Source organism: Nicotiana tabacum, chromosome 23, assembly GCF_000715075.1.
Source record: "Nicotiana tabacum cultivar K326 chromosome 23, ASM71507v2, whole genome shotgun sequence".
Lineage (NCBI taxonomy): Eukaryota > Viridiplantae > Streptophyta > Magnoliopsida > Solanales > Solanaceae > Nicotiana > Nicotiana tabacum.
Genome location: NC_134102.1, coordinates 132,410,553 through 132,425,237, shown reverse-complemented (window position 1 = coordinate 132,425,237; position 14,685 = coordinate 132,410,553). Strand labels below are relative to the sequence as shown.

The 14,685-nt window shown below is 33.7% G+C and overlaps 1 protein-coding gene across 1 annotated transcript; it reads left to right on the top strand.

Annotated features, from left to right (window-relative positions):
* The first annotated feature begins 2,268 nt into the window (after positions 1 to 2,268).
* Positions 2,269 to 13,346, top strand: LOC107775652 (uncharacterized). The gene is made up of 12 exons (XM_016595399.2): positions 2,269 to 2,744; positions 3,723 to 3,851; positions 4,590 to 4,682; positions 4,785 to 4,864; positions 5,117 to 5,230; positions 8,941 to 9,014; positions 11,037 to 11,113; positions 11,564 to 11,647; positions 11,732 to 11,824; positions 12,002 to 12,109; positions 12,223 to 12,294; positions 12,671 to 13,346. The coding sequence occupies exons 1-12, from the start codon at positions 2,394 to 2,396 to the stop codon at positions 13,109 to 13,111; spliced, it is 1,716 nt and encodes a 571-aa protein (XP_016450885.2). The 5' UTR covers positions 2,269 to 2,393; the 3' UTR covers positions 13,112 to 13,346.
* The last annotated feature ends 1,339 nt before the right edge of the window (positions 13,347 to 14,685 follow it).

The following is a 14,685-nucleotide window of genomic DNA, read 5'->3' as shown; positions in this document are numbered from 1 at the left end:
GTTGGCTATAAATAAAAGATCATTCCCTCAGATTTTCCTTATGAAAATTCTGAATTCTCCTCTTCCTTTCTGCATTGTTTTAACTACAACAAAGCAACAGTAAGTGTGATTTGCTGCCGCTATTTGTGTTCATTGAAACACTGAGGTTTGAAGTATCGCTACACCAGTGTATTATCCGTTCTATCCTGGGAGGAAATAATCCATAACCTCGGGGTACTAGGAGGGGATTAAGTTCCTTAAGGATACACTGTGAATTCAGTGAGCTCGGATTAATTTCTACTTCTTCTACATTTATGTCTATACGTTATTTTCTTCTCCAGAATTATTTTACAAATACAGTATAATAACAATCAGTTCTTAGACTATGTTATTTTGCAAGTTAGTAGAGAAGTAACTGCAGATACATCACTGAACTGGCCTTTCGGTTTTCATGTACATATGTGTGATTGCTTTTAAATAAGATGTGATAATTCATTAACAATCATTTTGCTGCATGATGAGATTTTTCAGCTGATCAGTCATCAAATGGAGTCCTGAATGAAAACACGTTCAATATGAGAACAAGTGAAAGCTTTTCTATATATGTGAATAAACCACATTGAACGTTTTTATTGTTGAAAAAATAAAGGAGCATGACATAGTTATTTTGTGTCATTCAATTGGGGCTTAGATTTAAATCAACAAAATAGAATGGCAATTGGAATAGCCAAAAATATGTTGGATGAACACAATGGAACAATTCTCATTGGGCTTTTAATGTCTCCTGCTTCACTAATGGTGCAAATTTTCCCATGGTTTCCGATATTGAGTATCCCATTCAACATCTCCTTTTTGCATTTTAACGCTACACGATTCAAGAATCTGCATCGCATTTGGAGAGATCCTTATGTTTATCATAAACGAATTATTCGATTAATTCTGAAACGATAAACAAGAAAATGATGTGTGGATACTAACATTAACTAAGAGGAGTTACCTAAAACTTCTTGAAGGTGAATATATGGACATTGTTTCAGTCTTGACATATGGTCCGTAATATTAATACTCAGGTGATGGAGAAATTGGAAGGTTCCTTTTTAGAATGGTTGCTACTTGGTACAATTACGCGAGCTAAACTTGTAAATGGGCTAGTTTCAATCTTAGCATAATAGTAGAAACTAACTTCGTCCAAATGAAACAACTAAACCAACAAAAAGGGCAGCTTCTGTAGTTGACAGGAAAATTCTTCTCTTTTGAAACACGACAGAAGAAGTATTCTAATTTTATCATCAAACAGCGCATTCCTGCATTAAAGGTAAACTATGTAGGACAAAAGTAATTATGAGGCAAAGAAATTTTAAATTACCGAAGGAGAATTTCAAGTGAAAATTATTGGTAATGTCTAACTTGAAAATGTAAATGTTTGCTTAGTAAAATTCAATTGTAGTAGTAACATTACTCCAAAGGCATATAGAAGCATTTACTGGTCATGTCACCTAGTCATCACCACACGTTTACCATCACTGATCATCTCCGCAACACAACTACCACCATCAACGGCCAACATCAGTGATCAACAGTCGTATCACCTCGTACAACACTCAACCACCCTTATCTACCAATGCACAATCACCACGGCTAGCCTTCTCTAATAACTATGACCATTGCAAGCCACTACCTCACAACCACCGATCCTGATCACCAAGACTGTTGGCTTTTAAAATTGGCTTCATATGTTCCTAAGGATTTTAAAAAAGTCATATAGTAACATAATGTTTTCTCGAATATTGTGAATGCAATATTAAATTATTAATATTTTAAAACTCTATATTTATTTATTTTGAATAAAGATAAATAGTGTTAATTCTTTGGTGTTCATATTTAAGAATAATATTTAAAAATTTGATATGTATTAAGATTCAAACATTTTAAGCTTGATAAAAACAAATGGGAATGAACTCATATTCCCCTAATTTAACCACAACTAACACAAAAAGTTAGTGCCTGTTTATAGAAAATTCAAATATGTTTGTTATAATTACTTTAAAGAACTTTTTGCTATTATCTTTTTTAAGGTTCGATTTTATTCTGTCAAGATAAATTATTCTCCCACAAACAATGCATTGACAAATCCTTTTTTAAAAAAAGTACTACACTACCACATATCTTTTTCTTTTGCACAAAATTTAAATTTTATTTTCAAAACCCTTTTTTCCCTTTTCCAAAAGTTTAAAATAATACCCGGCCCAAAATGATATAATCCAAAACAAGCCAATTCAACCCGTTAAACCGTATGAGAGAATTTTTTTTTGGTCTAGACCTTCAACATAAACTCCTCTCCTTGCCTCTATTGCAGCGCCACCAACTGAAAGCACCCTTCTCACAGCCGCCCGAAAATCTTCAGGAAAACAAGAATGGCGGAACCTGCTGACAAATTAGAGAAACCCCAAAAAGCTGAAAACGAAAAAGAAGCAGCAGTAGTAGATGAAGAATTAGAAGAGGAAGAAGAAGAAGAAGAAGAAGAAGAAGAAGAAGAAGAAGAAGAGGGAGAATTATCATGGTCTTCAGACTCAGAAATTGGTGAAGCTTTAGATTATTTGGACACAAAAGATGATTCTGAATCCATAAATGGTGCCTTTAGTCTCCAAACAAGACGCCCAAATGCTCACGGAGGACTTCACTCTCGGCCCAATTCTTCTGCTTTACAACCTCTTTCTAATCGTACCCAGAAATTTTCTAATCATATTATAGCTTCACCATTAGAGGTAATCTTTTGTTTAAATAAGAAAGTTTTGATCTTTTTTATTTGTTTGTTTTTAAAGTTAGAATCTTTTTTTATTTTTGTTTTGTTTTGAATTCAAATGTTATATTGTATGTTAGTTAAGCAGTTGAGTTTAATCATATCAGAGATTCACCTTTAGAGGTAATTTTGAAACTTAGTTAAAGAATATAAAGATTCTTTTTTGTTTTTTTTTGTTTCCTTTGAATTCAAATTTGATATTGTTAGTGAGTTGAGCTTAACCATATCAAAGTTTCACCTTTAGAGGTAATTTTGAAGCTTAGTTAAACAAAAAAAGTATGAGTATTTGTTGTTTATTTTTTTGTTTTCCTTGAATTCAATTATTTACTGTTGGTGAGTTAAGCTTAATCATATCAGAGCTTTAACCGTTGAGGTAATCTGAAACTTAGTCAAACAAGAAAAGTATGAATATCTTGTTTCTGTTATTTCTTGTTTTCTTTGCATTGCGCTAATGTTGTTTTAAGCTTAATTCTGTTGGTTTTGTTCAATTGAGGCATAATCTTGAACCCCTTTGCCCCATTAGTTTTAATGTATAAGTAGGTTAAGATACAAGGAAGACTTTAAACACATAAGGAAAGCAACACAAGCTACCAAAACTGCCTCTTATCAAGAAATGTTCTTAAATAATAAGCTAATGTCCTCAGGAGAGATGAAAAATCAAAATTTCCAACTTTAAATCAATTTTTTAAAACTTTTGTTAGGAGATGTTAATGATGGGCCTCGAATAAGATGGTTTTGTTTCTAAGTGAAATTGGAATTTTAAGGAATATAATTTCCTTAAGGAAATCGTGTTTTGTTGAATGAGACTTAGTAAGTTCTAGATCATATTAAATTTTTATTGTCTGGCTGGGCATGGGCAGTTGAGAATTCAAAATTCCAATTATGTATGAGCAGGCTTCTGTTATTTCTCATCTAGCTTATACACTGAAGTGGCAATTTGCAGGAATGGGAAGGGAGGATCAAAGTTGGCATGTCAAACTCCGTGACTACTGCAATTCGTGGAAGTGTTCGGGATATGGCCATTGGTAGAACTAAAACTACAGAGAAAGCAGACCGTGCCACTGTTGAACAGGTAAGACCCATAACTGGCAACTTTTTGGCAATCGGGAAGGTTAAATATCCTTTTTCTTGGCTTCTATGAAAGGAAATTGATTAGAGTTGACTATATTTATGCTGATCAGTTTAATTTTGAAAGTGGTAATTACGCCACTCTTAATTTTTCTCTGAAATGCACTGGTGGACTATTTCTTGTTTCCTCAGCCTACTGATTGGTATTCTATAGTGAGCTATCATTCTTAGTGAGAGCTATCAATATCTTGTGAGCTTATATTTTTCCCTTGTTAAGAGCGGCCAAACATTCTTGATGAAGTACCTTATCTTTATTGATTTAGTAAATTTTGCTGTCAACATAATTCATTCTCTTGTAAATCTGCGACTTGAAGTTTTCTGTCTAAATATTTTTGTCTCAACTCTTGAGTTGCTGAATGCACCTTATGAAAATAATCACTGAATCTCCTGTTCACCAGTTGAAGTGATCGATAACTTCCCTTCTGTCTACCACCTAAAATCTCATCCTCTGGGTACTGCCCTTACCTTTTCTCTGGAAGCTTCAAATGTTGGCTCTCGAAACTGGATTTTGGCCCCACATAAGACTTCCGAACAATAACTTGAGTGTGACTTGTTTTGTGCACTTGTTCTCTCAGGTAGTTTTTGTGTTGGCCATATCACATGCTGATGCAATCAATTGCTATATGCTTATAGAAGGGCTTCACAATATTAATTCTTGGAAAGTTCTATCTTTTTTCTCCAGGCAATTGATCCAAGAACACGAATGGTTTTGTTTAAAATGCTGAACCGCGGTGTCTTTCATGATATCAACGGCTGTATTTCAACTGGGAAAGAGGTAACTATAACTTTGCTACCTGTTTCTCTTGGGATGTTTGTTTGTTTCTCTCTTTCACTAATAATGCTGCTTTGGAACTTTTTTATTCTTACTGTTTAACAGGCCAATGTTTATCATGCAACAAAAGCTGATGGTCAGGAACTGGCAATCAAAGTATACAAAACTTCAGTCCTTGTATTCAAGTATGCCTTGTGGCCTTCTCTTTTCTATTTATAACTTTCTGTTAGTCACAAGCAATTTAAGGTGAAAAGGTTTGTAGTACGAGAAAGATACATATCATTTAACTTTTTGAGATCCATAATGTGCTCACCGACAAAATGTTTGAATACTTAAGTTAGATGCCACTAATGTCACATATTCTTCGTTCATTTGTGTGCTACAATATTTCTGTCTTCATCTTGGCTCACCACTGCACTTGTTCCATGCAACTTCAGGGATAGAGATCGCTATGTACAGGGTGACTATCGCTTCAGATATGGATACTGCAAGCACAATCCTCGGAAAATGGTTAAAACATGGGCTGAGAAAGAAATGAGGAATCTAATGAGGTATGTGAATTCTCCATCCCAAATCTTTGATCTTGTAGTCTTTGCCCTTACAGGCTACTCTCTCTTTCTCTCTGTCTTTCTCCGCCTGCCCTTTTATCTCCTCATTTTCCATTAATTTCGTCATTTCTGTTTTTTGGCTTCCTGGTGGAAGAGAAAGACCCAATGAGAACTGTACTTTAAAGAGGAAACACATAAAAGTAGAAGTATTATAGTGTAATTGCCAAGATGTTAAGCAGCTATCTTTGCCTGCTAAAGTAGTTTCATTATATGATTTCTGAGTGCAATTCATCCTTTTACTTAAAAAGAAAAAAAGGGAGAGCAATTTCTCCTTGAATTTCTCTCTATGCTTGTCCTTGTTTCTGGACATATCGACGTTTCATGCTTGTGTTTGTTCAGGAGAACTGTGTCTTCCTTTTGATCTCTTTTGAAGAAACAATCTATATTATTATAAAAGCATGAATACAATGTCGGTTTACAAAAATAACCTTATAATATTAAGCATAATAACTCATAGTAAAAGGACATAACCGGAATTCTAGATATTAGCCTTATAATCCTATTAGTTTTAGGACATAATACTACACGTTAGGAATCCTACATGATTACCTTTAAGAATCCTATTAGTATAATTACTTTGGGGCTGTCTAATTCATATAAAATTGAATAAGTAAATATCTTTAGTCATGTAATCGTATTACTTCCTATTACTAATTTAATTTGAAAACGCATTATAATGTCCTATTACTAATTTAATTTCATTGTCCAAATCCATTTAGAAAAATGAGAGCCTATATTATTATAAAAACATAAATACAATATTAATATATCAAAATAGCCCTAAAATATTAAAAGGAAGAACTCATAGGGAAAAGACATAAGTGCAATAACCTATTTTTTGGACTACAATACCTTCTATGCTAATTTTTAATATTTAAGATTTAAAATTAATAAAATTTTGTCTATTAAATTCTTATTAAAAATATGTAGGAAGGTTTAATAAAATTAATTTCATAAGAATCCTCCGTATTGGCATTACATTACTACTCCATAGTTCATAATGTCCAATACAAAGAAAAAATAAAAATAATATTAAATGGACTGCATAAATAGTTGAAATTGAGAAAAAAATACCCCCACGATAATAGATTTTTATATTATATTTGAACTATTTTCCTACTCAAATAAAATTTTTTATATCAATTTTTCATGTATTATTGAAAAATACCCAATTATTAAACAACTAAGAAAATATTTAATAATATAAATGTGTGAGAAAGAGAAAAATATGGTTGGTAAGAGTCAATACCACTAATGATTCTACAACATAAAGATCTAAAAGTGAAATGTCATATCAATCTTTTACTCTTTGAAAATAAAATTTATGGTGGATAAAATTATAATTAAGATTAAATATTCGAAACAAGAGATAAACTAATATTAAGATCTGAATCAACATAGAATAAATTATTTTTTATGTTAAAACCAAATAATTAAATCTTTTAATTAATTATTTAGCAAGAGAATCCAATTCAATAATTTTTTAAATTCATCATATGAGTAAAATTCTTAGTCAAGTTAAAAATAATTCTTAGAGTACATAAATTTATTCCATAAAAAGAGTGTTAGAACACAATGTAAAAATGTTAGTATATTATTAAGAATCAAAATGTCATACAAGTGTGAGAGTAAGCACAATCAAAGCTAAATCCTAAACAAGAACAAGCTTTCAAGACTATATTATAAAGAGTCGACTCTGGTATAACGGGATTATTCTTTGTAGATGCCTCCGTCGGAATCGAAATAATATTTCTATGTCATGCATTACTTGCAAATATCATATCAAGAGGCATGACACTGTTAGCAATAATAGCAAGTGGTGTACCAACAACGATTTTATTGTGAGGCCACCCACTTTAGATTTGATATACCTCTTCAAACAACTTAAATAACATCACAAATATATCAAAGCAGAGCAATGGTGCTAAATTTATAAGGAAAGGAAAATTGATTATATGGGATGAAGCGCTTATGGCTAAGTGTCAAATGATCGAAATAATTGCCCGAAGTTTTAGAGATATATTGGATATTAATGAACCGTTTGGTGAAAAATTAATGGTTTGGGAGGTGACTGTCAAGTACTACCAGTAGTTCCAAAATCGACAAAAACAGAAACTGTAAAAGCTAGCTCTCTAAAGTTATACTTCTGGCCTCAAACGAAAAAGATTCAACTGACAAGAAATATAAAGTAAGAACAAATCCAGTATTCAGTGTCTTCTTGCTTCGTATGGGAAACGAAGAAGAGCATCCAATAAAAGATGATTTAGTTCTTCCTGAACACTCGATTATCAATCCCAATGGTAATAGTAGTGTATTTAATAAGAGAAATATTTCTATCATTAAATTAAAACGCAATATGTGCAAATCACATGATAGAATTAAAAAGATATCTTAGCTAGCATAAATAAATATGTAGATCAACTAAATAAAATGTTGAATGCAAAATTTTATAGTAAAAATAAAATGTTTTTCAGTTTTTGATGCAGCAGAAAATAATATCAATAATTACTACCAAGAAGAATAATTAAATACTTTAATACCAAATGGCCTTCTACCATACATGTTTGTTTTCACGTTTCTTATTTCCTACGCATGTTAGTGTCACCGTATGTATAATAGGCTAAGTTAAAATTGATCTTCCACTGTATATAGGTTAATTTTGAAGAAAACTATACCCATCATGCTACTGAAAAACTTAGATACGCCGAATAGCTTATGTAATTGCACACAGATGATATATAGAAGTTTTGACAATTACGTCATACACGCAAAAATTATCTTACTGGTTAAAGTGCTTCTAAGTATATTCTTATTCCTTAATTCAACTTTCGTCTTCCGAAACTAAGGAATATTCTTTTAAATTTGAATGAAAATAATTTTTAGTATGTTTATGTTTTGCAAATATAATAAATAAAGCATAAGGACAAGCATCCTAAATATTGGACTATACAACAACAACAACATACCCAGTATTATCCCACACCGTGAGGTCTGGGAAGGGTAGTGTGTACGCGGACCTTACCCCTACCTTGTGAGGATATAGAGGCTGTTTCAAATATTGGACTATATTTACCGCAATATGTTTTCTTGCACGAACAACTGTATGTTGCACTTTCGAGAGGGATATCAAGATCGACAACAAGAGTTCTGGTTAAGACAGAGCAACCAACGTATTAGGAGGAAATATACAAAAAACAATATTGTCTATAAAGAAGTGTTCGTTAAGATACCATCACATTAATTACTTTTAAACTATAATATATAATTATCTAATTAACATGACAAAATTGATCATTTGTGTAAGTTTTGATGATGTCCTTTTATTTTAACTTCATGTATTATATTAATTTAATAATATTTTTCGGCATTTAGATGATTGTTGTATTATTATTCATAAAATTTCTCTCATTAATTAAATTTTATTTTTCCTTCATATAAATAAATATTTAAATCATCACGTGCCATTATTAACGTGCAACGCACGTTCATAGATACTAGTTACATATAAAACAGAAAGTTTTCATTTCCAGTTGTGGTTAACCTTCTAGTTTATCTCATGTGTGGAAACTGGGTTGTATATCAAAACGTCACTTGAGCTGAGAAACTTATATTTCTTTTGTTATTCATATTCTAAAGTGGTTCTGGAACTGCAGGCTGAGGGCAGCTGGAATCAGGTGTCCTGCTCCAATTCTCTTGAGGCTTCATGTTCTTGTGATGGAATTCATAGGTAATGTCCACGACATGCGTGTCTTGATATTTTTCTTTTGATAAGTACTCTATATGATTAGTTATATGAAAGATAAAAGAAATAATTACTTCTATCTTTTCAACTCGTCTACGTATCATTTTATGGGTCACTAACATAAAAGGTTCTAACCAAAAAGGCTGAGTGTCTAAGTGTCAACCAGTGTTGTAAATAGCGCTCGCCTCAGCGCTAATAGCGTGAGACGATGCGATGCGAGCCTCCAGCGCTATTTGCCTCTGTCGTGGCGATTTCAAAAAGGCGAGCGCCTCTGCCCGTGTAGCGAGAGGCGCCCTGTAGCGTCGCTTTTTGAAAAAAAAGAAAAAAAGAAAAAGTCAGCAGACCATCAATTAAAAGAAAAAATTTAGGGCTTCAGCGATTTCTTCTTCTTTCTCCTTCAAGTCGACCCAGTCACATCAGTGATTCTTCTTTCTTCTTCAAGCTTCTTCATCAGGTATGCTTCTCTTCATCTCTTTTCTTCTTTCTCCTTTCTCCTTTCTCCTTTCTTTCTTTCTTCCTTTTTCTTCTTCTTCTTCTCTTCTTCTTTTTCTTTTTTTGCTCTGTTGTTTTTGATCGAGTAGCAGAGAGCTTTTTCTTTCTTTCATTCTTCCTTCCTTCCTTCCTTCTTCCTTTTTCTTCTTGTCTTCTTCTTTTTTTTTTTTGGCTCTGTTTTTCAATTCTTTCACGGGCAGAGGCAGAGAGCTTCTTCAAACCTGAGTTTTTAATTGATATATTTTTGAATTGATATAGTTATTAATATATTATTGTTGCTATTGAGTTTTTAATATATATATATATATATATATGTGTGTGTGTGTGTGTGTGTGTGTGTGTGTGTGTATGTGTGTGTGTGTATGTGTGTGTGTGTGCAAATTTAATATTTATTTTTTTATATAAATTGTCGCTTCACATAAAAAAAGCGAGCGCTTCGCCTCTCGCCTCAGTGAAGCGGGCCCTCATCGCTATTTGTCGCCTCACGCTATTCAAAACACTGGTGTCAACATGTCCGAGAAGGATCACTTCGTTAAAGGAAGAAAGAGCCTCTTGTAGAATTGCTAGTCTTAGGTCTTTGTTTTAGAGACCTGCTACAAATAGCCCCCAGGGGCTTTTGCCTCTCAGCATCTAATGATCCATCTGGAAGGAATTATGTTGAACCAACTTTTGAGCCAAATTTGACGTCCCAACAAGCTCAAAGAAATAGAGTATTAGGTCTAGGCCCTGGCTGGAATCCATTGCACTGAGTTAGGAAAAACAAGTTCAAACTGCTGAAACCATAGAATGAGCCATATAAATATTCCTTCTGTGTCTCCAAAATGGTCAACTTGAAATCCGTTGTTGTGCCCCAATATAATGCAGAAAGCAGTTTGAGTGGAAAGATATCCTTTTTTTTTTGTTATATGAAATTTTTTATCATTATCTTGCCTTTATTAAAAAAAAAGTTTTCAGTGAAATATTAAATATAAATATATTGGCATGAGTTGATTTAAATGGAGTAACGTGGTCAGCGAGGATTCATATAGCCGACGCCAACTTGTTTGAGTTTGAGTAGTAGTAGTTATGAAATATGAAATTATAAGTTTACAACTGTAATTCTGTATTGCAATTTGCTGCCTATCCGTATATATGTGTTGATCAAACAAAATTGCATCCTTGGGAAGTGAACAACTGCAGCACTAGTGACCAACTTTCCTCAGGAATGAAAAAAAAAGATGCTTTTGAGTTCTTATGATTATGCTACCAAGAGGACATTATTTGAATTAGTTATTTGTGCTGTTGCGTATGCAGTGTATAATCACTAGAAAGTCGTCAAACTAAATAACCAAGTCGTTCACATTTCTTTTCCATAAACATTAAAGCCCTAAACCTTATCCTAACAGCAGGATATTGATATCTGAGTCACTTATAAGATTAACAAATACAAAGTGTGTCAAACTTTTTCTTGGTGTGTGCTTCTGTTTATTCATTATTCTCTGTGGTTCAACGAACGATAAAATTTTTGTATGATAGGGAAAGGAGGTTGGGCTGCACCTCGACTAAAGGATGCTGCTTTATCTCTTGACAAGTTACGTGAATGTTATGTGGAGGTTTGTTTTCATCTCTTAATATTTATATCATCAACGTCAATATGAAACCTGGGATTCTCTTGGCAACTTCTTTGATCTATTGAGAATAATAATTGACATTTATATAGGCTAAGTCTAAAAGTAATTTGAGCTCCCTAAGATGGAATAAATAATGTAATATGTAACAGAATAAGAATATCCTTTCACTTATTCGATCTTTAGGTGCTCAGGGCCCTTCATCATCAAATAGAGGTCTTTGATGGACTTTAATATTTGGTGGGTAGTGTTGCCCAAGTGTCAGTAAGCACATTTATCCTGATTATAAAACTCTAGATTCACTGATTAAGAAACTTTCTGCCAACTACATACAACTGCGTAGTGATGTAAGGTGAACATTTTGACATGCTGTCAGGCTTTTGGAATGGACGATTCTACCTAAATTTGATACAATAATTACTTGGTATTTGCCAGATCATTATGGCAATGCGAACTCTATATCAGAAGTGCAAGCTAGTGCATGGTGACTTGAGCGAGTATAATATCCTATATTACGAGGTAAGCCTTTATCCCTATATTTATAGCTATACTTGTAGAGTTGTAGTTGAAAGCACTAATTTGTAATTGCTTCGCACTTTACAGGGTCACTTATATGTTATTGATGTTTCACAATCAGTTGATCTTGATCATCCTCATGCACTTGATTTCCTCCGAGAGGATTGTGTCCATGTTTCTGTGAGTTCTTTTGCCTTATTCACTTTTCTTTCACTATTTCGCCTTATTTTTTAAAATTTATAGGAAAAGGTTTGGGGGAAGAGGTGTAAAGTTTATATGACTTTCATGTTAAAGCTAACTTATAGCTAGGCACACGCTAAATGCGTATATTAATTAAGCTGGTGTGGTGGCATGCAGGACTTTTTTAAAAAACATGGTGTGGCTGTGATGACAATTCGGGAGTTGTTTGATTTTATAGTTGATCCTACTATTGATGATGAATCAGTGGATAGCTATTTGGAAAAGGTATGGCTTATACATGCATTGGATAGTGAAATGCTTGTCGAGTGACAATTCAACTCGTCTACATTCAAATGACTTGAGATCCCTAATATTGCTGTTTCCCTACAATGTACTAGGTTCAAGAAAAAATTATGGCTAGAGGTGAGATGACTGCAGAAGAAGAAATTGCCGACTCTGTATTTATTCAGGTATGATATCTAACTAGTCACTACACCTTCCTTATTTATGAATCTCGGTTTCAATCGTGGCAAGTTGAGGCAAACTTTCCAATGCTAAGTCAGATTTGTACTTGCAATTTTTAGCGAAGTGCCTAAATTGGGATGTTGAAAAGAAATAGTGTTGTGTTATCCCCCTTCTAAATAAGATGACCAGAAATTGGGTCATTTTTGGGAGCTGCATTCATATCAGTAACAGTATATTCTCACAAAACTTGTCCATGGACTTGGCTTATTTATTTTGATAAATTGTTTAAGTACCTCAATGGATTTTCTTTAATTTTGAAGATCGCCGTTTCCCTAGGATGTTTTAGTCCCAGTAATCGCTCACTATCATGTTCTATTGCAGTCATTTATTCCCAAGACTCTTGATCATGTGAAAGACGCTGAAGCAGATGTTCAACGCATTATTAGTGGCGAGGACACAGGAGACATGTACTACAAAACTATTACAGGCCTCAAGCAGGCGCTTTCAGGGACAAACCCTTCAGCAGAAAATCAGCAGCACAAACAAAATGGTGAACGGGGACAAGAGGCCACTGCTGCAGCTGAACTCGACAAACCATCTGATGGTGAATCAGAGACCGAGTCAGATGATGACGATGAAAGTGATTCTAGTGAGGGCTTTTCATCCGATGGTGAAAAACCAACAGCTGCTGAAAAGAAAACAGCTAGAAAAGAGAATAAGAAGAAAGTTAAAGAAGAGAAAAGGGAGGCTCGGAAACACAAAGTACCAAAAGCTGTGAAAAAGAAGAAGAAAAAGTTGGCCAAAGCCAAGAAGTATAGATAATCAAATCATCTGTAATGTAAAAGAAAGTTCTTTTTGAGGTTTAAATTATGTAGAAAGGATGTTGAAGGTCTTAGGTTTTAGAGGCTAAATTATAGAAAGCAGAGTGAAGGCTGCTGCAATTATGAGCAGTTTCCACAGGTAATATTCTGTTGTGGTGTAAAGCTGCATTTTCCAACAATTTTGGCCAAATTAGTGCAACTTCTTTTCAGTTTAACCAAAAAAGACAGTTTTCCCACCTCTCATGTATCATGTTTTTCCAGTCTATACTTGTGGCAAATAGGATTTGATTTGCCCTTTGTTAAGGATTTAGGCAAGTTGCCTTTATTAATGATTTTATTAATGGTAAACCATGAATATGATATCTAAACAGTAATGGTCTCCGGTATTAAAAGTTTATTGGTGTGACCAATTTGGGCTCGAGCCAACTCTGTTTAAAAGTAGAGAGATTTTAACGATGTTATCACATCCTTTGGAGTTTGGTGGTAACTCAGAAAGTCAGAGATACTCCAAATGTCAATCATCATACATCCAGCTGCATATTTTGTGATGTATGGTGCCAAGCCTAGTTTTAGACAGTCTTTTTGAGTAGATTTACCTTTTCTTGAATCGTGGGTCTACTGGAAATAATCTCTCTACCTTATCAGGTAGGGATAAGATCTGCGTACACACTATCTCTACTAAACCCCACTTATAGGATTAGACTGGGTCTGTTGTTGTTGTCGATGAATTTCTTCATTTTCAAGCTCTAATTAGTAATTAGATAGGCCAAGGTCATGCTTTAGTAAACAAAGTCATTGGATGAATTGACGAGTAAATAGATCAGACCCGACCATGGTCGTTATACTCCGCAGAAATATTGACTCGACTCGCTCCTGTCAACTCTTGGAGTACCATAATATGTCGGGAATAAGGAGAGCCATACTGGACGTAATACTATCGATACCATGTGAAACCAAAAATGATGAATTACTAAATGAAGACGAAGAGGCAAGTTACCCTTTAATTAAAACGTGTGTTAGGAAAGACAAAAAAAGGTACTCGGGGTCTTAACGTAGAGGTCCATTCCCCTCCGGCTATGAAACTTGAGGAGCAACCACTCTTACCGATTTACACAAGCTAAATTATTTTTGAGGTAGTGACTTGTGTCATGACACAATGATAAGTCGTTTTTATTCTCTTTTGTTCATTGTCAATATTGTCAGCTATTTTTCAATATTTACCTCCAGTGTGAAACTTTCACGGCGCGAATCCGGATTTAATTGGACTCCACTACAAATACTGAATATCGGGTGTGAAATAAAAAAAAAACTTTTATTTACATAACCCCCTGCATTATGTTAATTCTATTGGTAATCTATGGTGAGATTGTCCTTTTGGATTTTACTTGATACTGAGAAATCAACATTTATTAATTCTAAATCTTCTTTAGATTCTGTTAATCATGTTTCAGAAGGTTACATTAATTTAATATCATGTATGATCTCTAATTTAGAACTCTTCTACCCCACTATATAACATTTGCCTCATGCTAGCAAAGGTGAAAGGTGCTCAAAAACTTTAGCTCTCATACATCT

Bases quoted from the DNA above. Each gene is read 5' to 3' on its own strand.
- LOC107775652 (XM_016595399.2), top strand. From the start codon at position 2,394: ATGGCGGAACCTGCTGACAAATTAGAGAAACCCCAAAAAGCTGAAAAC. The intron at 2,745-3,722 runs GTAATCTTTTGT...GGCAATTTGCAG, and splicing joins TTATAGCTTCACCATTAGAG to GAATGGGAAGGGAGGATCAA. The intron at 11,114-11,563 runs GTTTGTTTTCAT...GGTATTTGCCAG, and splicing joins TACGTGAATGTTATGTGGAG to ATCATTATGGCAATGCGAAC.